The sequence below is a fragment of the Erpetoichthys calabaricus genome, chromosome 5 (assembly GCF_900747795.2).
Source record: "Erpetoichthys calabaricus chromosome 5, fErpCal1.3, whole genome shotgun sequence".
Lineage (NCBI taxonomy): Eukaryota > Metazoa > Chordata > Cladistia > Polypteriformes > Polypteridae > Erpetoichthys > Erpetoichthys calabaricus.
The window spans coordinates 82,095,131-82,121,706 of record NC_041398.2 but is presented as its reverse complement, the minus strand read 5'-3'; the positions used below and the strand labels follow the sequence as shown (position 1 = coordinate 82,121,706).

The 26,576-nt window shown below is 39.6% G+C and overlaps 1 protein-coding gene across 2 annotated transcripts in view; it reads left to right on the top strand.

The window, feature by feature from the left end:
• clgn (calmegin) overlaps positions 1 to 24,863 on the top strand; it is a 126,458-nt gene extending 101,595 nt beyond the window's left edge. For both annotated transcript variants that reach the window (XM_028801710.2, XM_051928241.1), the window contains exons 13-15: positions 877 to 1,060; positions 1,729 to 1,856; positions 19,662 to 24,863. In XM_028801710.2, the coding sequence (XP_028657543.1) occupies positions 877 to 1,060; positions 1,729 to 1,856; positions 19,662 to 19,736 (387 nt within the window). In that variant the 3' untranslated portion in view covers positions 19,737 to 24,863. The remainder of the gene's footprint in view (positions 1 to 876; positions 1,061 to 1,728; positions 1,857 to 19,661) is intronic.
• Positions 24,864 to 26,576: the final 1,713 nt, after the last annotated feature.

Sequence of the window (26,576 nt, the reverse complement as noted above, 5' to 3'; positions counted from 1 at the left end):
TATTTCCTCTCCATACTAGTTTTAACTGATCAAGTATGAGCAACTCTAGCCATGTGAATATGAATAAATTACCTTTTCATTGTTAATAGACAGATAGACAGACAGACAGATACTTTATTAATCCCCAAGGGGAAATTCACATACTCCAGCAGCAGCATATTGATAAAAACAATATTAATTAAAGAGTGATAAAAACACAGTGCAAGTTAAAAAATGCAAGGTGGAGACTCGCATAGTGTGGGGGAGGAACGATCTCCTCAGTCTGTCAGTGGAGCAGGACAGTGACAGCAGTCTGTTGCTGAAGCTGCTCCTCTGTCTGGAGATGATACTGTTCAGTGGATGCAGTGGCCTGTCCAGCTTCGTGCCTACAATAGAGCCTGCCTTCCTCACCAGTTTGTCCAGGCATGAGGTGTCCCTCTTCTTTATGCTGCCTCCCCAGCACACCACCGCGTAGAAGAGGGCGCTTGCCACAACCGTTAGAACATCTGCAGCATCTTATTGCAGATGATGAAAGACGCCAGCCTTCTAAGGAAGTATAGTTGGGAGCGTCCATGTTAAATGGTTTAGGTTTAGTTAATATATAACTGTTGTAATTATATTATAGTAAACGTTTTTTACTTTAATACATTAGTAAGGTGTAGTATATCAGTGTTGTATAAAATTTCAAATGAGCAATTGAATGTTTATTTTAAGTTATTTGGTGTTAGTTGTGTTAAAGCAGTGGTGTCCAAAACACAAACTCACTTTAACTACTTGATGCTATGCTGTTTGTTGAAGTTACCTCCATACTAGGTTACTGTTAAATTATGTTATTTTACCAATGCAATATTTAATTTTATCAAGCTTGTTAAACTTGAAACTTCTAATATTTTGTAGAAAGCAGGCAGTGCATCTCTTAAGAAGACAGATGCTCCTCAGTTGGATGAGAAAAGGGAAGATGGTGATAATGAAGAAGAAATAAAATTGGATGAAGCAGGTAACACAGTAGACCATAGTGTGAAGGGGAGAAGCATGCTGGAGAGCCATGACCAAGAACATCTGGTGGATGCCCCAACGAAAGGTCAGTATATATTTTTCCTAGAAATATTAAAATGTTTTCCTGATAGGTAGTATTTTAAATAGTAATGTCTTTCATTCCTTATTAGATACACTTTTGTTTTTCTGTCTCATCTTGTACCGGCATGCATTCCTTTCTTCATTTTCCTTTCTAGTGGTATCATGCTTCAAGCTGAGTATCCACATGTTAACCATAGAAAGTACCACTAAAGTAAATTTTAATTCTTCATGTTTAGTTGTGTTCCAAAATTTTAAATAAAGGTGATGTTTTTGGTAGTGTTACTACCATTGCCTGTCTCAACAACACCAGATTTTACTATGAAGAATTCTTCTCTCTATATTAGAGCCGCTTATTAAATGGTCCAAGCGTTTTTTTTTTTTCAAGCTCTTCTGACCTAGTCAACTCTAAGATACCTATAAATGTCAAAAACTGATTTTGCAAGGACTATTGAGAGTTGTACTTTCCACTAAACAGCTACACCTAATCAACCCTTTTACTTTTCCTCTTGGTTCATCCTGCCTGTTTGCATAGCTATGGCATTGGCCGCAAAAGTATAGTTCAGCCTTTACTCATTTCATTTTTATTTAAAGTTATTTGTTTTTATATTCAAAAATGTTTATAGCTTTCTGTCCTCTTTTTAAACATAAATTGATGGTCTTATGTCACTGCAGAAACTGGTCAGCTAGATAAAAGAGAGGAAGAGAATGGGATTGTAGGAAAAATGAGTCAAAATGATGAAGAGGATGAGGAAGAAGAGGATGATGGTAATAAATCACAAGATACTGCATCAGAAGATGAGGTTAGTCTATAAATTTGTCTGTTTCTGTGAGACAAAGTTTGCCTTTGCCCTTTTCCTGACCGTACTGAATATGAAATTAATCTGTGATCAGTTAATTTTGCAAAATGTGTAAAATTGAACATTCTTGCAATATTCACTGAAAATAAGCAGAGTGATGTAACAGAATGTACTTTTGCATCTTTTATACTTTGTGGCTTTTAGGAAAATTAAAATGAATGGTAAAACTCATTCTTACCATAAATGTTGTTTTGGCATGTGTTTCAAGCAACGGTTAGCCTTTTTTTCTATTTGGTTAATGGTGATGCTTTATAAGTTCAGATTATTCCTGAACTCTACTTCTTGATTTATTTTGCTATTGTGACACAGTGCTCTTGGATATATGGGTTTTGGTATTTTGTATGTTTTGGTATTTGGTACACATTTAATTAACCCCAAGGGGAAATTGTCTTCTCATACTGCTGAGATTTTTGTATCTAGACTTTTCAATTGAACCTATTCTGTGTCCATTTGTAAAGGTGCTAATTTAATTATAGGCACTCTTTGTGAACATTTTTATTAAAGATCTTTTCCTTCTTATAGATTGTTATATTTTATCTATTTTTTAATGTTTTGATGATGATTCCTTGTGAAAAATGAAAGCCTCTTCATCACAGTGGTTATTGAATCACTACACAATAAAATACATTATGTACCTTAGCACGTGTCAGCATACCACATTATACAAATTATTTTTATACTTTGGACATTATTAATTGCCAGTTTATGCAGTTTATCTTTTCCTGACAAATCTTTTTCCTTTAAAGCATAATTCAGAATGTTGTTTTCTCAGGGAGATGTGTTGTTGTATGTTCTATTTGGAAGGGCAAATTAGCAGTTTTTTTTCATTATGTAACTGGATTTGTACCCTGCTGCTGGACAAGCACCCCAAATGGGACATATTTTTTTCTTGCACATAGAATTAACTTTCACGTATTATTATTGCTGCAAAGAATGTCAGATTGAAGGTTTTGTATTGCTGGAAATGTTGTTGAGAGTGAGTTGAAATATAGTGCTGGTTATTAAACTAGCTATTTTACTTGTAGACACCTTTTCTGTATTCACTGTTGTAAAAGAGTGTTAACATTATACAGATTAACAGTCACTAAATAAATGCCAATCTAATGAATGAAGTTTATATTCTATGCTATTCATCCCCTTTTTTATGGTGTTAAAACCAGTTAAGATGTCAAGAAATGCATCCTTGAACCCAGAAGTTAAATTAAAAATTGCTTTAATTTTCTGATGTTGAACATAATTATAAAGCTCTTCACTTTATTTTACAGCTACAGTTTTTGGTTGCCTCCCATGGCAGAGTGAACAAGTTAAAAGCTGATTGGATTTTTACTCTTAGCATTGTACACTGAAACAGTGGTTGTTGATGCATTTATAGGAAGATTCATATTGGTTTGCATTTGTCTTCCCAAGTATGAATTAACGGTTCAATTTCAGTTTTGGTGTCAAATACATATATTTCTCTCTATTATAAAAGAAAATCTTGAAACAAGTCTATTGCTAAGAAATTTTTTGAAGTCCCGCAAGAGAAGACTATTGCCAAGAGATTTTTTCAAGTCCGCCCTCCTCTCAACCATTTTCAATCACCCCACAGTCCTCTCACCTCTCATTTGTGTGAATGCTTTTGTCAGACACAGTTCCTGCACTCACAGCTCTTATAAATTTTTACGTTTTCCTCCCTTTAAGTTCCCAAAAAAGAAGACTTATTATGTCCAAATCAACAGAAGAAATGAGCACACGGGCAATCCTAGCACTGAGAAACGATGAAGTCAAATGAATTAACGCGAAAATTGTCGATCGGTTACACAGCAAATTGGTTAAATGCATATCAGTAGACTATGCTGATGGCGTGGAAGATGAAAACATCAACTTACAATATCCCGTAGAATATCTACAACCATTAACACCGACCGGTCTTCCACCAGCTGAATTACTGTTGAAAGAGGGAAGTATTCAAGTTCAAGTTCAAAGTTTATTGTCATGTGCACAGTAAGGAAACACTTTTCCGTGTACAATGAAATTCTTTCTTTGCTGTCCACACCAAATCACAAAATGAATGTATAAAGATAAACATTAATAAGTAGCAGATAGATAATAAGAAACAGAGGCAGCATAAAGCATAAAAAGAGAATAGAAGTATAAAGTGTAATGTGCAGGTAGGTGTGTGATGGACAAGTCAAATTCAGTTACAGTTGTGTGAGGTAGATAGAATGAGGTGAACGATGGTTATAAACTCCAGTCAGTTATTTAGGAGTCTAATGGCCTTCAGAAAAAAGGAGTTCTTTTGCCTGGAAGTCCTGCATTTCATACTTCTATACCTCCTGCCTAAGGGTAGAAGTGTGAACAGTTCGTGTTGGGGGTGGGTGGGGTCCCTGAGGATCGAGGCAGTTCTCCTGCAGACTCTGCAGTTATAGATGCTCTGCAGAGAGGGCAGTGAGGTTCTGGTGATCTTCTCAGCAGTCTTTACCACTCTCTGCAGGCGTTTGCGGTCCATAGCAGTAGTGTTGCCGTACCACACGGTGATGCATCTGGTCAAGATGCTCTCAACAATGCGGCTGTAAAAGTTGCAGAGGATCTTAGTCAACATACCAAACTTCCTCAGCCTCCTCACAAAGTACAGATGCTGCTGGGCCCTCTTGACCAGCTGTGTGGTGTTAGGTGTCCAAGTGAGGTCCTCACTGATGTAGACGCCCAGGTATATAATGCTCCTCACCCTCTCCATTTCAAGCCCTCGGATGAACAGTGGCCGGTGAGGTCTCCCCTCCTTCCTCATGTCTGCTATCATCTCCTTCATCTTGTCTGTGTTGAGGGTGGGGTGGGCGGTATGACCAAAATTCTATATCACAGTATTTTTCTAAATTATCCCGGTTTCACGGTATTCGACGGTATTTTTTTCCCCATGCATGAGTGGATGTTAACCACATTTTCCACTGCAATTACTGGCTAAGAATAACCTATTCCACTGTCAAGAGTATTGTACATTGTACAAAAAAAAACATTTTAATGTGCACACAAGTATTAATACAATTTTGCATTGCCCCATAAAGTGATAGTTTTCAAGGGGGTGGCACTAATGGAGAAGGTATCACATTGCATGACAGATGCAGTCAAAATATAGAACCTTTTTATTGAACAAATTTTGCAAAAACAAAGTATAATTTTGACAACATATTTTCAACCATACAAAGAGGCATTTAGACTTAGTAAAATATCCGAAGTGCTTGTCAAAAATTGTATTGCACCGAATATGTCTTAGAAAAGGAATAAATAGTAAATATTTTTTGTAAACCCAACTACACTTTCTGTTAATGTTAACAATCTCTGTCCACTGACATGTTAAAGTGACTTTTTAAACAACTTTATCATCATTAAACTGCATAATATTTAAACTAATAAATAATAACAATAAAATAAATAATAGTATTATTACTGATAGTTGCACTATTACTTCAATACTTCAAGCCCAGGTGCATTACACAGTATTCATCAAATTAAAATAAAATAAAACAAGTGCAACTTGGTGATGACATCTTTACCAACTGAACCATCATTTAGGCAAACTGCATTAATATGGACCTTGCTTCAAGCTAAGCTATACTGGGAAGAAAAAAACAAACTATATGTCGAGAACAAAGTCAACATTTCCACTTTATTCTCGCCGTTTATGTCGAGATTAAAGTCAACATTTCCACTTTATTCTCGCCGTTTATGTTGAGATTAAAGTCGACATTTCCACTTTATTCTCATAGTTTACTTCATAATTAAAGTAGAATGTCGTAAACTAAACTTCTTCCTAAAATCAATGTTTAATCAATTACTTAATTTACCCCGTCATAAATTAATGCAGCACATTAAATGCTTTGTGTTACGTTCCCCGACCCAGTGGTTAATCACTACGCTTCTTAAACTGACTTCCTCCGCACTAAGAGAAGACAGCGATCACCATACAGAATCCATTCACTTCATGATATTCCTGCTTTCTGAAAATTTAGAATGCAAAGATAAATACTTGATATCATTTTCATGATGAAATGCATTAAAGCAGGTATTACACATGCATGGTAGTGAGGCGGTAGTGCTGCATTCTCGCAGTAAGGGGTCCCCAGGTGTATGTTCAGTGTAGAGAACTTTATGGCAGGTGTGACGAGGCTCCAAAAAACTGGATGTATGAATAGTTATCGCACAGGTTTAACTTAAATATTGTGTAAATGTTGGGTTTGTGATCTGCTGGTCGGAGACACGAACACAGAATTCAATGCATGTTCTTCTGAGCGGGCTATCTTTATTGCATGCATGCTGTCTCTATCTGACGTACCAAAACCCCAGTTCCTATCCTTCCTTTTTCTTTCACCACATAACCAATCACCACACGATAAACGTCTTTGTGAAATTAAAACTAGTTATAAACTTAGCCCACGGAGTGTTCAGAACTTTAAAAATATCTTTGTTATACATGTTTAATTATGCCATCCATTCAGAGTTGCGCCCATCTCTAAACGAGTCGCCAGCACATCGCAGGATGAATACAAGCAAAACATACACTAGCAGGGTCAATATAGCACAACAAAACCCCACATCCTACATGACTTTGAAAGGAAACTGAAGCACGCCGAGTAAACCCACCAGAAAAACATGCAAATGCAAGGCAGGCACGCCGCCGTGCCTCCATATGATTTATGCATGCTTTAATGCATTTCACCATGAAAATTATATTAAGTATTTATCTTAGCATTCTAAATGTTCAGAGAGTAGGAAGATCATGAAGTGAATGTATTCTGTTTGGTGATCGCTGCCGGCGCCTCCTCTTAGTGCAAGAAGAAGTCAGTTTAAGAATCACTTAACACAAAGCATTTAATGTGCTATATAACTTATGACGGGGTTTGAGAAAAATCTAGTAAATTAAATATTCATTGTACGATGAAGTTTAGTTTACGATGTTTTACTTTAATGACAAATTACGAGAATAAAGTCAACATGTCGACTTTAATCTTGACATAAACAGCGAGAATAAAGTAGAAATGTCGAGAATAAAGTCAACATGTCGACTTTATTCTCGTCATAAGCGTCAAGATTAAAGTGGAAATGTCGAGAATGAAGTCAACATGTCGTCACACTATTACACAGTACCCAGGAACATTACACTGTATTGAAAACAAATAAAACAAGTACAACTTGGCTTGCAGTATTATCCAGTAGTATAGAAACAGTATTTACACATCTGACCTTTTAAAACTAAAGTATCTCCAGGCGACGGACATGACTCCTTTTTTCGGCAAAAGTTCTTCTGTTCATCATGTTCAACTTTATCGTCGGCTTCAGTTTCGGAATGTTCTCTGTCCATTTTCACCGCTCAATACCTAAGCTACCGCTACCTATTTGGTGGTGTAGCAGTGAAAAAGAGCCCTAGTGCAACAAATCTGTGTTTAGCGGTGTAGCAGTGAAAAAGGTCCCCACTTGAACAGTTTCGAACGTCGTTTAGGCAATTTAAACCGGTGTTGCGGTATAAGAAAAATCCATATCATAAAAAAAATAAAAAACGGCTTTCGGTATGAACCGGTATACCGCCCAGCACTAGGTTGTTGTCCTCACACCAAGATACCAGACTGGCCACCTCCATCCTGTAGGCCACCTCGTCCCCTCCAGTGATGCGTCCTATCACTGCAGTGTCGTCTGCGAACTTTAGGATGATGTTATCTTTGTGGGCGGTGACACAGTCGTGGGTGAACAGGGTGTAGAGGATGGGGCTGAGGACGCATCCCTGTGGGGTACCTGTGTTTGTGATAATGGTGGCTGAAATCCTATTACCAATCCTGACATAATGGGGCCTGCTAGTCAGAAAGTCTAGGAGCCAGTCACAGAGGGTGGGGTGCAGACAGTTTATGGGTGAGTTTATGGGGGATAACCGTGTTAAAGGCAGAGCTGTAGTCAACAAAGAGCATCCTGATGTAGGAGTCTTTGTTCTCCAGATGGGAAAGAGAATAATGTAGTATGGCCGCGATGGCATCTGAGGTGGACCTGTTGGGCCAGTAGGCTACTGCAGGGGGTCCAGAGTGTCCAGTATGCTGCTCTGAATGCGGGTCAGCACCACTTTTTCAAAACACTTCATGATGATTTTAGTGAGTGCTACCAGCCTGTAATCATTCAGGCAGGTGGGTAGGCTTTTTTTAGCAAGGGGGACGATGATTGTAGTCTTAAAGCAGGACGGAACGATGCTCTGACTGAGGGAAAGGTTGAAGATGGAGCAGAGAACATCAGCCAGCTCATTGGCACATGCTCTGAGAACCCGCCCAGGGATGTTGTCTGGTCCTGCTTCCTTATGTTGATCTTCCTTAGTGCTTTGTGTACCTGACCTGAAGAGACCGTTGGAGGAGGGGAGGGGGGGTTAGGTGGTCCAGGTGTGTGTGTGCCTCCACTCTGTGCTGTTGCTGGATGTCTCAAAGTGGGTGTAGAAAGTGTTGAGATCATCCTGCAGAATGTCTGTGGAGCTGATTGTGCTGGTGGTTGTCATGTAGTCTGTGATGTGCTGTAGGCCCTGCCACATACTTCCAGAGTCAGCAGTAGAATAGAAACCCTCCAGCTTCTTTCTGTACTGCCTCTTGACTGCTGTGATGGCTTTTCTTAGTCCGTACTTCGCAGTTTTGTACTCCGTCTTAGTGCCTGATCTAAATGCAAGAGAGCGGGCACGCAGCATGTGGCATACCTGACTGTTTATCCAGGGCTTCTGGTTGGAGAACTTCCTGACTGGTATTGTGGGAACAATGTTGTCAATACAGGTGCTAATGTACCCAGTCACATACTCAGCATAGTCCTGTATGCTGATAGAAGAGTCCTCTAGAGTGGCTGCAACCCTAAACACATCCCAGTCTGCCTGAGCAAAACAGTCCTGCAGGGTGCTCTCAGTCTCTTGGGTCCGAAGTTTAACTTGCTTAATGATAAGGTTTGTTTGTTTCAGCCTTTGTCTGTAGGCTGGGTACAGGTACAGAGAGATGTGGTCAGATTGTCCGAAGTGGGGGCGGGGTGCAGCCCTGTATGCACCGCGTATGTTGCTGTAAACATGATCCAGTGTGTTGTTCTCACAGGTGGGAATGTTCATGTGTTGGTGGTATTTAGGAAGTACAGTCCGTAAATTACACTGATTAAAGTCACCAGCTGCGATAAAAATAGCATTGGGATGAGCCGTCTCTAATTTTCGTGTGACCTTTGAAGATCAGAGTGCATGATCTGCCATTGTATGGTGCCCTTGGAGCAATTTTCAGGTTAAGGGCCTTGCTGAGATAGCAAAATAAAAAAAATAAAAAAACACACAATGTAGGTTGCAATCTCTCATCCCTGCAGGTTGTTTCCATTTAACGTCTATATATATATATACAGTGGGTACGGAAAGTATTCAGACCCCCTTCAATTTTTCACTCTTTGTCATATTGCAGCCATTTGCTAAAATCATTTAAATTAATTTTTTCCCTCATTAATGTACACACAGTACCCCATATTGACAGACAAAAAAAAAGAATTTTTGAAATTGTTGCAGATTTATTAAAAAAGAAAAACTGAAATATCACATGGTCCTAAGTATTCAGACAGGTGTGTGGCTTTCCTAATCAAGTCCAATCAGTATAATCAAACACAGCTGGACTCAAATGAAGGTGATCTCAAGGATGATCAGAAGAAATGGAAAGCACCTGAGTTAAATATACGAGTGTCACAGCAAAGGGTCTGAATACTTTCCGTACCCACTGCAATTCACTAAGTCCATGGCAAGCAAGACGCACGCAAGACAGAGCCCCGCCCACCAACAATTCACTAAGCAGCCGACCATGGCACGCACAACAGAGCCCCGCCTGCCAACTCTAACACTCCTCCCACGTCCATTACGTTCACATTGTTTTCCTTTTATTTCTGATCCTGTTCAACAACTATATGGCAACATCAACTTCTCAACTGTGACTCCGGAACAACTCAGTATGCAAGCTATATTAAGCGTCACCAACGAAGACTCGCTACACCGTAATGAACAAGTACTGAAACTTATCCCTACCGACGAAGTAACTTTCACCAGCGTTGCCTCCATCGTCACAGACGATCCCGCAGATCAAGTTTCATTCCCCGAAGAATTTCTTAACAGTCTTACTCCCACTGGCATGCCTCTGCATAAACTCAAAATTAAAATAGGTTCAGTCGTCATGCTTCTCAGAAACCTCATGCCAGCAAGAAGTCTCTGTGATGGCACTAGACGGACTGTTACCAGCATTCACTGCAATGTACTGGAGTGTAAGACTATCGCAGCACCTACCTCACAAACTGTCCTTATTCCCCGGATATCCCTGACCCCATCAGAATCAAATTTGCCTTTTACTTTTACACGCAGACAATTTCCTGTTAGATTTGCCTTTGCAATGACAATTAATAAGGCACAGGGACAAACTTTCAAAACGATATGCCTATATCTGCCAAACCCAGTTTTCAGTCACGGACAATTGTATGTTGCTCTCTCCAGAGTTCCATCTTTTCATTCACTCACAGTCGTATCCTCAAACCCACTACATTTGGACAACTGTGTCTTTCAGGAAGTGTTCACCCATCAATAAATAATTATGCGGCGTATGCTACGCAGCAGGTTGGGTAGTATATTATATTGATAATTGATCATTTCTGTATTATCTATATCTATTATTTATTATTTATTTATTATATTACATATCTTACACATCAATATTGCTGTTACTTCTTTCTCTTGTCTTTGCACAATGTCTTGTTTGTGTTTTAATTTTAAATTTAACTTTTAATTCTATTTTTAATTTATTATTTGCACGTCATGTTGTTACACTGTGGACCTTGAGCTTTGCAATTTCGTCTATCTGTATACTTGCATATGGTTGAGATGACAATAAAGTTCACTTTGACTTTGATATTATCTTGTTGATGCACAAGATAGAACAGAGAGCTATGAGTCAAATTCTGCATATACACACTTAGCTGTCTTTTTGCCTACCACAAAATCCAACAAGCTTGTCAATAGCGACTGCATGCAGATATACTGTATATATTTTTTAGATGTATGCTTCCCTGCTGAGCTAGTTTTAGGAATGTGTAATACTGACAGGTAAATAAAATACAGGCAGAAGATGACAGTCAGGCACCATTTTATTGTCTATATAAGAAAATGTTAGTTTCAATTTTTATAGCTAAGTATAAATGCTCTGTGTTATAGTGATATCTTGGAGGATTTAAATTAAATTTAGGCACAGACAATATGCTTAAAGAGAATTATGGCATATACAATTACAAACTAGCAGGAGTACCCGGCGTTGCCCAGGAATCTATAACCGGTGAATTTCCTAAATGAAAGAAACAGAACATGGAAATAGAACAGACAGTTTTCTGATTGACATTCTATTGTAATAGGTAACATAAGTGGTCATTCCAGAGCCTTTGGATACACTGTATTTTTCTTTTGCCTTGTGGTGCAAAAATGAACAAATTTTGAGGATTGCCCAGTGTAGAACATGCTACGTAGAGTTGTCCGTGTGAAAAGCATGGATTTTCCAAATTGATGCGTTTAACTTGCAGTGATTGCCTTTGAGCCTTATTAATTGACATAGCAAAAGCCAAACGAACATTAAATTGTAGCCGTTTTAAATCAAAGGGGAAATCATTCGGAACCAGCAGAATTCTTGGTATGAAAACATCTTCATGTCTTGTGCAATGTTTCAGACGCCCTTGAAATAGACTTATTTCTGGCATCGGAAGTGGACTTTCTAATTCTATGTCTTTTTTTTCGGTGGCATGGGTATATTAGCGAAAAAAAGGACAATTATAATGTGTTACATGGTATTATGTACGGAATAAGCACCACAGTGAGATGAATGTACGTTATTTACAATACGTCGGAAAGCAAACAAATAGCACCAGTCAGTCAGAAAGACCAAGACTGAAATTGTAATGTGAGTCGGAAAGAGAGCAAATAGCACCACAAATACGGAAAGCCAGTCACGCGCACTGGGTCGTTCACATTTTACATCTATATGGCAGTTCCCCTTCACCTGATGAAAGCAGTCGGCCTTCTCATACTTGGACACTTCCGCTATCTGTTGGCAATTTAAAGAAACATTGGTAAAGAGTGATGCACAGGGACCAAACTTGCCGCTAGATGGAGCCGCCGTTAACGTCTGTTGCAACGTGCGGCCATCTTGTCGATGATAAATACGGGGATGTGTGCCGAATGTTGTGTCAGTGAAAAGGTGCCCTGCGCTTCACCACGAACATTTTTCCCAACAAAACATACCCCATGACCTCCTCCTGGTCACAAAGGAGCCCCATCCCCAGTTTGGTGGCGATTGGACGCCCAGTGCAGATTTGTATGGCGGACAAACATACATACATCAACTGAGCTTTATATATTAGATGAAAAACAGCACAACAGTGTAGGAGAGAAGAGATTCAGTTTCAAAGATAGCATTTATTGTTTTAGAGCTACTCATGTAGGAGTTTAGAGAGGAAACAGGTTTTAGTAAAATAAAAATACCACAAAAAAAAAGGAGGGTCCAATTTTGTGTGCTTTAACATTTTTTTGAAGTTGGTTTTCATTATAGTGTATAATTTCACTCAAGACTTAACAGGAGACTCAGGCACCTACCTTTATTAATTTCTTCACATATTTTTCTTAAGAAGCTAATTTTATGTAAAAAGCCCTTTAACCTTTTTTTACAATAAAATGCAATACAAATTCATTGAATCTAAGTGTGATCCCCTGGAAAGTTTGCACAGCCAGTGACTTTCGACAGAAGGGCTCCTCATATGAAGCTTTGAGTGGGAAGTTGAAACTGGAAGAGCACTGCTCAGAAAACTAACATAGAGAGAGTGTGCAGTAGACAGAGTCTGGATATTGTAACTGAACCCATGGCATTTAAACTGTAAAAGCACATGCTGTGACGTTTCAAATTTATAATAAGCAGTACTTACAAATCAAGCATAGCATCGAGTCCATCAGCAAACATATAGTTCTCAATAGTGTAAAAAAACTTTAACTCAAGGTCTCCATATTCCATATTACTAGCATTCCATAACAAACTGTAACAAACAACCATGTGTATTTTTTTGAAGAAGATGACGTTTTCCTAGTGCAAACATTATTGTACATCAACAAGACAATGCACATGTACTCTCACAGAAGTTTGTTCATAATGTGTAAAGATGTATAAAGATTAGCTGCCGCATGCACAATACATAGTGCTGGGCGGTATGACCAAAATTCTATATCACGGTATGTTTCAAAATTATACCGGTTTCATGGTATTCAACAGTATTTTTTTCCCGTGCAGTAGATTGGCTAAGAATGACCTATTCCACTGTCATGAGAATTGTACATTTTACAAAAAAACATTTTAATGTGCACACAAGTATTAATACAGGTTTGCATGGTCCCATAATGTTCATCAGTTTTAGATTCATTCTCTCTGCACTACTGGTCAATAAAGAAATAACCCGTTAGGTGCTGCAAGTGGATTTATGTTTGTTACAACCTGTTACTCAATTTTTTGGATAAGTTGCTAACTTTGTTTCTCTTTCCAGTTTGTACATTAGGCACTAGCCTGATTTCATATACTGTATCTGATAATGGTACAGTCAGAGTCGCTGATAAAAAAGTACTTGTGGATAACACTGCAGTTGTGACCCACCAGGCTAGCTACTTTGAGCAGCTGTTTAAAGCTGATCCTCCAGCGAGGACGTTAGATATCTCTGGGTCCCCGGTTCTTGAGACTGATCCTCCAATTAGCTGTGAATCACCCAGTCTCACTGTGATCGCACAAGTGGTGATCCAGCTGAGGGTAGTGAAGGCTGCAGGGATCTGTGTTATGTGGGGTGAACTTCTCCAGGCTGCTGGTAAGGCTGTCCTCCTGGCATCGCAAGCAATCTTTGCTTCGATTTGGGAGACTTGCGTCATCCCAACTGACTGGAAAACAGGACTTGTCATCCTGTCGTCCAAACGTCATAGTCCACGGGGACTCCTGTCTAATTTCGTCTGTCAACCTGTCCATCACCATAGCAAATAAGAAAGGGCTCAGAGCCGACCCCTGATGTAATCCCACCTCCCCATTGAATACATCCGTCACTCCTACTGCAACCCTCACCACTGTCACACTTCCATACCACAGTTCCTCTCGAGTCAGCCTGTCATATGCTTTCTCCAGGTCCACAAAGACACAATGCAACTCCTTCTGGCCTTCTCTATACTTCTCCATCAACACCCTCAGAGCAAACATCACATCTGTAGTGCTCTTTCTTGGCATGAAACCATACTCCTGCCCACTAATTGTCACTTCCCTTCTTAACCTAGTTTCCACTACACTTTCCCATAACTTCATGCTGTGGTCCATCAATTTTTCTTCTTAAAATATGTATTCACTGCAGATTACTAAACAGCTGAAAGGTCTCCTGAATGAGAAAAATAGAGCATTGAAATCTATTGACAAAGAGACCCTGAAGGAAGCATGTGCTAAAGAAAAAGCACAGTAAAGGAAATAATGCTTAGAAAACTAAAATAGAAAATAAACTCACCCAGAATAACATGAAGGATGTCTTAAACAATCTAGGGCTTAGGTGCTAGAAGGGGATATGGACAAAGTTAATGCCCTGATCCAGTTTTTTAATAGATTTTCCTTCCCACTGCCACCTTCTTTCAATGCCACATCATCCCTACTACATCAACAACTCCCACAATATCAACTAGAATAGCCAGTGACAAGTCCAACTCCCATCAGTGTGGACTGTCCATAACTGAAGACCAAGTAAGGAGACAACTAAGGAAACTACACACAGGAAAAGCTGTGGGACCAAATTACATCAGTCCTCAGATTCTTAATGCCTATGTTAACCAACTTTGTGGTGCCCTCTGTCACCTGTTCAGCCTGTCCCTAAGGCTTCAGAAAGTGCAGCTGCTGTGGAAAACATCATGCATTGTTCCTGTTCCAAAAAAGGCAGGCGCCTCTTCACCTAATGACTATAGACCAGTGGAATTTGCGTCTCACATCATGAAGAACTTTGAAAGAATGGTCTTGGACTATATGTCCAGTCACTATAAGGAGTGGATGTAGAGGTGGTCCACTCCTACAAGTACTTAGGGGTCTATATTATTGACAGGTTGGACTGATCTCGGAACACAGAGGAATTATATAAGAATGGGTAGAGCAGACTCTTTTTCCTTAGGAGACTGCAATCCTTTAATGTGCATAATGGCATCCTTCACATCTTCTATAACTCTGGGATAACCAGTGCGATTTTCTACGCAGTAGTGTGCTGGGCTGTTAACATCACTTCAAGAGAGGACCACTGAATCAATAAGCTATTTAAAAGGAAGTGCTCAGTTTATAGGGACTCCCTCTAGACCCCCTGGAGGTAGTAGCGAAGGAGGGAATTAAAACAAAACTGAGTGCAATTATGAACAGTGGTGCACATCCTTGCTCTGAGACACTAACACTTAAGACTTCCAGTCAACGAATTATTCATCAGAACTGTGTCAAGCAACGCTACTGGGGCTCCATTATACCAACAGCAATATTTCTACAACCAACCCCGACATAACATTCAACCTCAAAAGTGTGTACTGGAAAGTAATAATAAAAAGAAAAAGTGCAACACAAAGTTAATAAACAATACAAACCCTCCCTTGACCCCACACTGAACACGAACTCATTACGACACACAAAAGGTAAGAAACGCACATAAAAGTCCAGAAGATTTAACGGAAAATGGATAATGTTTGTGAACCTGATTCAGCTGGAAAAATTGTCCTACGGATATTACACGGATGAAAATAACGGCTTGCTCCTCTCCCCAAACAACAAGAAACAGTCTCACCATGCTTATCCTCGGTACGTGGCGTAATCCAGAACCCCGGTGTTTTGCAGTGTTGTTGTTGAAAGTGGCAGGTAGACAAAGGTGTGAATGATTTGAAACTGTGCTTTCTCCTGTCTCTGTAGTGAAGTGGTGGTCTAGTAGATCGGATGCAGGTAATGGGATTGACAGGACCAATTATCATGAGGGCCAACAGTTCCACAGTGTTATCCTTCCCCTTTTGTTTCCATGGGAGCATATTTACACACAAACAGGACAACACCATGAAAGACGGGACTCTGCACAAAATACATTTACACAGACATTAATCATGTAGCACCGCTACAATTCTGTTGTGTGTTCAGACAAAAATGTATGTGTTTATTTATTTACTTATCTACCTATTCATTTATTTATTTAAATAGCTTCTGTAAAAAGCCACACTTCACCTTGGGGACAAATAATGTTCTATATATCTGTCTGTTTCTCCGTTTATCATTCTCTGTCTGTCTATCTATATATCTTTATCTGAAGTCTGGGTTTAGTTTTCACCAAAAAGACACTCCATGACCTGCTCTACTCCAAAATGTACAATCATGGCCAAATGTTTTGTGAATGACACAAATATTAATTTTCATAATGTTTGCTCCCTCAGATTTTATGATGGCAATTTGCCTACTCCAGAATGTTATGAAGAGATGATGCAATTAATTGCAAAGTCCCTCTTTGCCCTGAAAATGAGCTTAATTCCAAAAAAACATTTCCACTGCATTTCAGACCTGCCACAAAAGGAACAGCAGACATCATTTCAGTGATCCTCTCGTTAACACAGGTTAGAGTGTTGACGAGGAGAAGGCTGGAGATCACTCTGTCATGCTGATTGAGTTAGAATAAAGAGGTTCAGCTGTTGTGAAGAAGGCTGCAGGGCACCCAAGAAAGTCCAGAAAGCACCAGAACCATCTCCTAAAGTTGATTCAACTGTAGGATTGGGGCACCACCAGTGCAGAGCTTGTTCAGGAATGGAAGCAGGTAGGTGTGACTGCATCTGCACGCATAGTGAGATGAAAACTATTGGAGGATGCCCTGGTGTCAAGAAAGACAGCAAAGAAGCCACTTCTCTTCAAGAAAAACATCAGGGACAGACTGACATTCTGCAAAAGGTACAAGGATTGGACTACTGAGGACTGGGGTAAAGTCATTTTTTCTGATGAATCCCCTTTCCGATTGTTTAGGGCATCCGGAAAAAAGATTGTCCAGAGAAGAAAAGGTGAGCGCTACCATGAGTCCTGTGTCATGCCAACAGTAAAGCATCCTGAGACCATTTATGTGTGGGGTTGCTTCTCAGCCAAGGGAGTGGGCTCACTCATAGTTTTGCCTAAGAACACAGCCATGAATAAAGAATGGTACCAAAACATTCTCCGAGAGCAACTTCCCCCAACCATCCAAGAACAGTTTGGTGACGAACAATGCCTTTTCCATCGTGATGGAGCACCATGCCATAAGGCAAAAGTGATAACTAAGTGGCTCAAGGAACAAAACATTGAAATTTTGCGTCCATGGCCAGGAAACTCCCAAGACCTTAATCCCATTGAGAACTTGTGGTCAATCCTCATAATGCGGATGGACAAACAAAAACTCAAAAATTCTGGCAAACTCCAAGCATTGATTATGCAAGAATGGGCTGCCATCCTTCAGGATTTGGCCCAGAAGTTGATTGACAGCATGCCAGGGCGAATTACCGAGGTCTTGAAAAAGATGGGCCAACACTGCAAATATGGACTCTTTGCAAAACTTAATGTAATTGTCAATAAAAGCCTTTGAAACATATGAAATGCTTGTAATTATACTTCAGTATACCATAGAAACATCTTGCAAAAAGATCTAAAAACACTGAAGCAGCAAACTTTGTGAAAACCAATACTTGTGTCATTCTCAAAACTTTTGGCCACGAATGTACAGTCCACCTCTGGAATGCAAACAAAGATAAAACTCCACAAAGTGTGTGCATTTTTCTTGTAATTATGTCAGTCTATTCAGTCACATTTAAATGATTTTAATTTCCAGTTTTCCATTGTTGGGGAAAGTAGTGGAAGTAAATAAAAGTAATAAAAAATTCTAACTTTGAAAATCTCTACGTGTATATGCTAATTCTCATCTGATTCTAATGTTGCTTGAGGTACTTTGGCAAAGTTTTGGTATACAAGACCCAATAATTGGAATAGTCACCGAATCAGTCACACCATTCTGATTACATATTAATAACCTAAGCAATTGTGAATCTGCTACTAATGGCACTGCTAGTGGTGTATTGTTTGTGGTAAAGCAATCCTACGATATAAAACGGTTGATTGGGCTGATCCAAGCAACTTTAGGCCAGTAAGCTTAACATGCATCATGGGTAAAGGAATAGAAACAATTATTCGGGAAAAGGCTGGGAACTATATGGCAAGAACAGGTAAATCTGTGAACAGTGGGGATTAATAGTGGATTGTGTTTCACTAATTTGATGGAATTCTATAAGGAAGCAACAAAAACATACGAACAGGAAGGTGCAGATGGTATTTAAAAATGGCATACTTTAACAATCAATATTTAGTCCACTGCTGTTTTAATATATAAACAATCTAGGTAAGAATATAAATAACAATCAGGTTAAGTTTGTGGAATGATGCCAAACTAGGTGGAATGGCAGATCATTACATAAAGACCTGGACAGAATACAGGCAGTGGGCAGTGTTGTAGCAGATTAAATTTAAGTATTTGTAAGGTTTTACATGTACAAAAGTTAGATTAAAATACACAGTGGTAGGTCTAAAGGTTGAAAGTATGTTTTATGAGAAGGAAGTAAGGAGTCATTGTAGACTCACCATTGTCTGCATCCATGCAGTATACAGAAGCCATTAAGAAGGCTAATAGGATTTTATGATATACTGTATAATGTATGTTGATGTGTGAAGGACAAGTCAAGTGTGGCTATTCTTAATGCATTAGAATATATGTGGAATTTTGTTCTCTATACTACAAAAAAAGACAAAGAAGCACTAGAGAAAGTCCAGAGATGAGCATCTAGGTTGATTCCAGGACTGAGAGATATGAGCTATGAGTAGAAGTTGAAGGAATTGAACCTTTTCAGTTTAAGTAAATGAAAATTAATAGGGAACATCAGTGAAGTGTTTAAAATTATGAAAAGCATTAGTATAATGGATCCAAGCTGTTACGTAAACTGGATTATTTCAACAAGAACACAAGGACACAGATAGAAACTCACTAAGGTTTTACTTTTGACTCTTGTTAGAAACCAAATAAATACGGAACAAATTACCAAGTAATATTATAGAGAATTGAACTTTGGGGGCATTCAAACTTGCGTTACTTCTGAGACATTCATTAAGTGAATTTGATTGTAGAGCTTGTTGGCCTGAATGACCATTTAATGTAAAAATTCTTGAAACGACTGCTCATGATGATGAGCATGATACTACATAATAACTCAAAATACATTGAAGTTGCAGTGAACTTGTATGCATTAGGGATTCACATGTTAGGCCCCACCAATTTTCAGAGGGGGCAATGGAAAAGTATCCGCACATCCTTCCAAAAACTCTCCACTTGACTCTTATAGTTGCTAGATGTGGAGGTAGTATATTGGCTATTTAGTTTTTTATTAACACAGTTGATGATGGGTAAACGTCACACATTTTAGTCATCCAAATGTATAAACTCCATGTGGATTGTTGACGGCCTTTACTTGTGGAGTAAGTAAGAGAGGAGTAAGTCTGTGGTGAATAAACATGGAGTGGACTTTAGCTTATCTGTCTGTCAAAAGTTGGTAGACCAAAAAGTATACCATAAACCATATTTTCTCTTCTCTGACACATTTCTGTAAACCTACATTAATAAAATATTTTTATGTGTTTTTTCCAGATGAAAGATGCTGATGAAGGCACAGAAGATGGGCCAGTACAGCCAGTGCGTAAACGACGAGTACGGAAGGACTAACTCCCTTTCCCTAGTAGCTAACGTGTTTGGTTCGGTTTTTTTGTTTCTCAAGCAGTGTATGCCTGATAGCATGCGGGTTACCCAGCTGCTAGCGAGGGGTGACCACATAGATTCTATTCCAAAATCACTCATGTTGACATTCAGACCTTGAAGCCTTGTCTATTTTCTGGAATTATTCCTCTTTCTTTCCTTTGGTCTTCCCTTTGGAATAGTTCTGTTTGATTGGAATATTCACATTGTAAGTTGAACGACTCCAGATGTCGAGAAACGAGTAAGATGAATGTGCAGCTACATCCTAACACTTCACACTTTTTTTTTTCATTTGTTTGTTTGTTCTGAAGAGCTAATTGCATTTGCCTCTAAAATGATAAAAGATAGTGAAGTAAATTGTAAAATGCTATTTTTTCAAGTATTTATAGATGAATGTATGTCTGTTCTCTGCTGAGCAAAGATACACTGGAAGTATGTAACGCATGGTTTTAGATTCATTCCACCCTTTTTTTCTTTATTCTAGTTTTCCCAAAGAATGGTGGTGTCTTTTAAAGTGATGTAAGGGTTTATTGGATTGAAGTGACTTAGGTTTGATTACCTGAAAATTAAAAAGGTTGAACTTTTTTTTTTCTTTTAAGTATTAAACAAAAATAAAGAGATTTAGTTCTTCAGAATGACAGGCTCAATCGTAGTACTCGAAGACAGCATTTTATTCAGCCCTCTGTGTAGCCGCTTATGAAATCATTTGATTTTAATTGGCAGTAGGTGGTTAAAAAAAAGATTTTATAAAGGCGATTGAACACAGTGGGGTGAGATTGGTAGGAAACAGTTGGGTGTTGGGTGCTGAGGGCAGCCCCTTTATGATCTCCACTTGAGGCACTCTAGACTTGTGACCGTTTATATTCAGAAATAATTCTAATAAATGAAGAATTGAAAAGGCCACTTCCTCTGATGAACGGGTGCAGCGTGGACAAACAGAAGTAGAGGAGCACTGTAGATTGAGAGGAGGCAGAATGTGTGGTGTTGGAGGACAGAAATCACCTCTTAAATAAATTATAAAACACATGCAAATGAGGACGATTTCCACTTGCCAGCTTGTGGTCAGTGGACAGCACTGGTGATTGTTTTTCTTCCTCTTTCTGTTGTTGTTTAAACTGAGAGAAGGCCTTGTTGATCTTTTCCAGTTTCTGTGTCTTGGAATCTCTTTGTCTCTGTGTTTCATTTATTGTTCCACATTCCAGTTAAAGATTCAGTAAAAGCAGAAATTTGCTCTTTACTGACTTAGGTGTCCAGTCTTCGAGGTTTTTTTTTTTTTTGTTTTTTTTTTATCAAAACTGTTGTGTTGATGTCTTTGATAACTGTTTCTGTGTGTCATTTTGACTGATTTGCCTTTGGCAGATGGGAACCACTCAGATAGATGGTACAGTGCCTTCAGAAAGTATTCTGACCCTTTCATTTTGGTCACATTTTGTTCTGTGGCAGCCTTGTGCTAAAATCATTTAAATTCACTATTTTCCTCATCGGCCAGTGAAAACTGGATTTTAGAAATGTTTGCTAATTTATTAACAATAAAAAACTGAAATATCCCATTGTTACAAGTATTCACACCTTTTACTTCATTGAAGCCCCTGTGGCCTGTGGTCTTCTTTGGATATGAAGCAACAATCCTTCCACATATGGATTTGGGTCATTTCTACAGATCCTCTCCAGGCATGTCAGGTTGGATGGAGACTGTCAGTGGGCTGTTGTTTTTCAGGTCTCTCCAGAGAGGTTCAGTTGGGTTTAAGGCCGCACTCTGGCTGGGCAACTCAAGGACATTTACAGAGTTGACCTTAAGCCACTCCTGTCTTTTATCTGTGTTGTATATACTTTGTGGTTTGGGTCTTTGTCTTGTGGGAAGGTCAACCTTCGGCCCTGTCTGAAGTCTAGAGCACTGTGGCTAGAGCAGGCTTTCATTAAAGATATCTCTTTACTTTGCTCTTTTCAGCTTTCCCATGACCCCAAGTAGTTTACCAGTCCCTGCCGCTGTATAACAACCCCATAGCATCACACTGCCACCACCATACTTCACCATTCTCCCTTAACATTGCTCGACTCTGTCCATTTTTTGTCCTTTATTGATGCTCAATCTCTGGTTCATTGTTTTGTAATTTCTCATATTGATTACTATAATTCCCTCTTCATTTGCCTCCCTGCAAAATCTATACAGAAGCTACAGTACATTCAGAACTCCATAGCCAGAGTCCTCACCCACACAAAGCGTTTTGCTCACATCTCCCCTGTTCTCTCCCAACTGCACTGGTTACCGGTTCCATCAAGGATTACATTCAAGATTCTGTTTCTCACCTTCAAAGCCCTACATAAACTTGCCCCCCTCTACCTCACTCGGCTCCTAGATCCTTACACTCCTTGTCGCTTTCTCAGGTCCTCGAGCAGTAATCTCCTTACTTTCCCACGCACCAGACTCTCCACCCTGGGAGGCAGGTCCTTCAGTGTTATGGCCCCTCAACTCTGGAACTCTCTTCCTCAGTCTCTCTGAGATTGCTCCTCTTTTTCCACCTTTAAATCTCATCTCAAAACTTTCCTCTTTGAAGAACTTTTGTCTTCTGTGTGATCTTTTTTTCCCCATCTGTATGTAAAGCAACCATGAGTTTGTGAAAGACGCTGTTTAAATGCAACTTATTATTATTATTGGAATGGTATTGTACAGGTTGTTGAGCAGTCACTGATATCCTCCAGAAACTACACTAATCCTGGTTTCATCAGACCAAAGAATCTTGTTTCTCACAATCTGAGAGTTATTTAGGTGCCCATTTGGCAAACTCCAAGCGGGATTCCATGTGTATTTTACTAGGGAGAGGCTGGTCACTCTGCCATAAAGCCAACATCAGTGGAGTGTTGCAGTGATAATTGTCTTCCTGGACGTTTCTCCCATTTCCACACAGATATCCTAGAGCTCAGCCAGAGGGACCATTAGGTTCTTGGTCATGGCTCTTCTCCCACAATTGCTCAGTTTGGCTGGGTGGCCAGCTCTAGGAAGAACTCCATTTAGAATTCTGGAGGCCACTGTGCTTTTGGGAACCTTCAATGTTGCATTTCTGTGCCTTGACATAATCCCACTGTCACTAAGGTGTGCATGCAGATCCTTTGACCTCATGACTTGGTTTAGCAGTGATGCACGTTGTCAGCTGTGTGACCTTCTATAGACAGGTGTGTGAGAGTTTCCTTATCATGTCCAGTAAAACTGACCACAGGTGGACTCCAAACCAGGTGTGGAATCATCTGAATGGGATGCACCTGAGCCAGATTTTGAATGTCATAGCAAAGAGTCTGAAATATGCAAACATTTCTAAAATGCTGTTTTCATTGTCATTCTGGGGTATTTAGTCTTGTTTGATTTAGGGACAAATGAATTTGCAACATAGAAAAATATGAAAAAAGTGAAGGGGTCTGAATACTTTCTGAATTCACAGGGGTGTGGCTCCTCGTTTGCTGGTCCACCTACAATGACATTGTCTGCCTTGGTATTGTGACCCCTTTTACACAGGCTGGTTGGAAATAGCAGTCAAGTGTGGAAGTGTCCGAGTTGTTCATGGGTGTCACCCCAGTAGAACAGGAGGAAGCCTGTCTTGAACAAATTGACCTCCTTGCGGTGTTGCATTTGGTTTTACTGTGTTACTCAACAAACCGTCGAGTTCAGGACCAGTGACTGAAAGGGACACCTTACCAGTAGTGAATAAGGGCCATAGAACTGACCGACTAGGATCTGTTTACTCAGCAGCTTAGGAGGTCTTCTATATGGTGCCACAATGTCCATGCTTTTGTAGTATGCTGGACGTTTAGATGGTCTTCATTAAGCAGGGGTGCCTCCACAGCTTTAGGAAGTGTACCCCACTTTGTGGTTTGCAATCCTAAAGCTGTAGCTCAATGGAAAAAACATCACAGAAAGTGTCCTCATTTTTAGCACCACACAGTCTCCTCTGACCCTGTGCAGCTCATTTGTCAGCTGATGATGGAGCTCTGCATAAAGTGACATTAGGAGGGCGTTAATGCTGGGCGGGAAAGGGGGGGCACAAACCATACACACGGTTCAGAAATTTAAACACCAAGCTTGTCGTTGAGAAGAAATTTCCAAATGTGATCCCCTCTGCAATCCACTAGATTCTGAGCGCTAAAAACAATCAACTAAACCAATGAAAACTTTGAAAATGGAAAATGGGCAGGCGCTATGTCTACACTTCCTTAGCCCAGCGTATAGCTCTGTATCTTTTTTTTCAAGTGCTGAGAAATTGCAGGACTAACACATTTTTGGTGACAAAGAGTGCACAATACGCTAAGTGATGAATCTGAAGAGATGACGCTGCATTAGGGATATGGAAGCACAATCCTGTATTGGTAGGAATGCATTAATTTAATAAAATGTTTTGCAAAAACGGAGATAACCATCAGTTAAGTACATTCCGATGATGGAGTTTATGTTTTAGTTTTATTACAAACTTTATGTTCTTACATTGTGAACAATTCTAAAATTTGTATATAATGTGAAGAAATAGCAAGTGCTAATTTTTTTTTATTTAATATTTATTGGAAAGCTAAAGTAAATTACTCAGGATTGTGGAAGGGAACCAAATGCAAGATCAGGTCTGCACAAATACCTAGGGCTGCAATCGAATGGCTGTCAAGTACCTTTCTGGTTTATTGTTGCCTCGATCCTTAAGTTAATGTTGCCTCACAAGTGAAAACAGAATTATACCGACAGGGCAGTTTATTTGTTTTAAATGCTTAAAAAGCAGTCAGTTTAACCTTCGACTTACACATTTAGTTAACACCTATAACCGTGTTTCAGTTAGTCTCTTTGTTAACATTTTTGTGCTCCAAAGCTCCATTTTATCCATCTGCAGCCCTTTTAATTTAATTTAGATAAATGAGAGAGCAATGTTACTTTTTAACATTTAGCAACTTATGCTGCATCACTGGCTACAAAGGCGCATACTGCCGTACGTGCAGCAGAGGATTTACTGACATAATGTCTCCAGGTTTATAGTCTGAAAGTTCCTTCCAGATTGAAGCTAATCCCTGTTTACATATGTTTGCAAAATTGTAAAATGGTCTTGGGGAAATAAATATTTAATATAACGTTTCTGGCTCTATGTCCTTTGTGCATAATGTCACTTGCTTGACGAATATACTCACGGATAAGTTCTCCCGCGGATAAGTCGGGGCTTGATTTTACAGTATAATTTCTGGTATTTTATAATGTTGCTATAAGTCAAATGCGGAAATCTCACACCCACCTGAGAGAATAACCGCAGACCACACTGCCTTTTTTTTGGCAATGCGCTGTGCCAGCGTGTGCTCCTAACCTCTCTTTCTTTCTCTCTCTCTCTATTGTGCCTACATGACCAGACAGTAATACCCAAACAATTCCGAAGCAACGTTTGCACTGATTTGTGTTTTGTTGTATCTCACACCCTCATACACCTTTGTCGTAAGAGCTTCCCTTACCTACGATGGAGCGTCCAATCAGAAGAAAATATAAAGCTGGTTTTAAATTAAAAGTCGTTGAAGTGACAAAAGAAATTGGTAACTGCGCTGCTGCAACAAAATTTAAGATTTTGTCTAAGAAACTGGTACGAGATTAGAGGAGGCAAGAAGATGTAAAAAACAAAAAAATTAAGGGTTGCATTTTTGAACGAGTGTGTAAGTCGGGGTCTGATTTTATGATCGAAGTTTCAAGACCCGACTTATATGAGTATATACGGTATTTATAAAAAAAAATAGCTAGAAAAGCAGTAGACAGTACTGAAAGTGGATGCGTTAGAATCGAGCAAATATTTTTTACACAATCTTTACAAAACTTCATACCAATTTATTGATGGACATGCTCCACAAGTACAATCTGGGAAATATTCACACAGAGTTTTTAAATATACAGTCCAGTACCAATGCACAGCCACACAAATGTGGTACTTGCCTCATGGTATTATACCAAAGAGCCCGTCCTCTGTGATGGCAGCAGACATCTGTATATGCTGGTGACCTTGACACAGTGGTTAATAATGACATTTTTTTTTAACTATAACAGCCTTGTTTTCACTCTTGTCCCTTTACCCATGTACACATGCTTTCTCCATGTAGTTTCATTCCTCGTTTAATCCCAAAGATGCTTCTTAGGTTAATCATCAAATTTACACAGGCCTTGATACGAGTTAGCCATGACATAGACTATTACCTGTTCCCTCCAACATTAGCAACACGTTACCAGGATTGGCCCCAACTCCTCCTGTGCAGTACTGGAAAATCCAGTTCAGGAACTCGGTGGATGGCATAAAAAGTAGCTTATCTGATCCCATGTCTACAAATTCTGTTTTCACATCTGCCCCGTTTCAAGTCACTGAATGATTGATGCTTTAAGAGTTTAGGTCAGGTCAGGTTGGTGAGCACGCACTGATACAGCGAATTGTTGCACAAACCACACAACGAAACAACTCGGGATCCTGGTTGGCAACCCCCCAGGCACACACATGCGCCAGTCCCACCCTCCTGGTATTGACGATTTATCTGCCGCAGCCAGGTGTTATGTGGGCATCCCCTTGGCCTGGTCTGGTCGCTTGGGTCCTCAACAATGAAGATCCTGTGAGCCAGATTACCCTTGGGTTGTAGTGCCATAACTATCGCTCCCTTACAATGCAAACAATGTGCCTCATTCCGGACTCCATGAGCAACCACTCATTCGACACAAAGTCAAACCAACGGTACCCAAGGATTCTCCAAAGAGACACAATACTGAAGGAGTCCAGTCTTCATCTCAGGTCACTGGATAGCATCCATGTCTCGCAACCATATAGC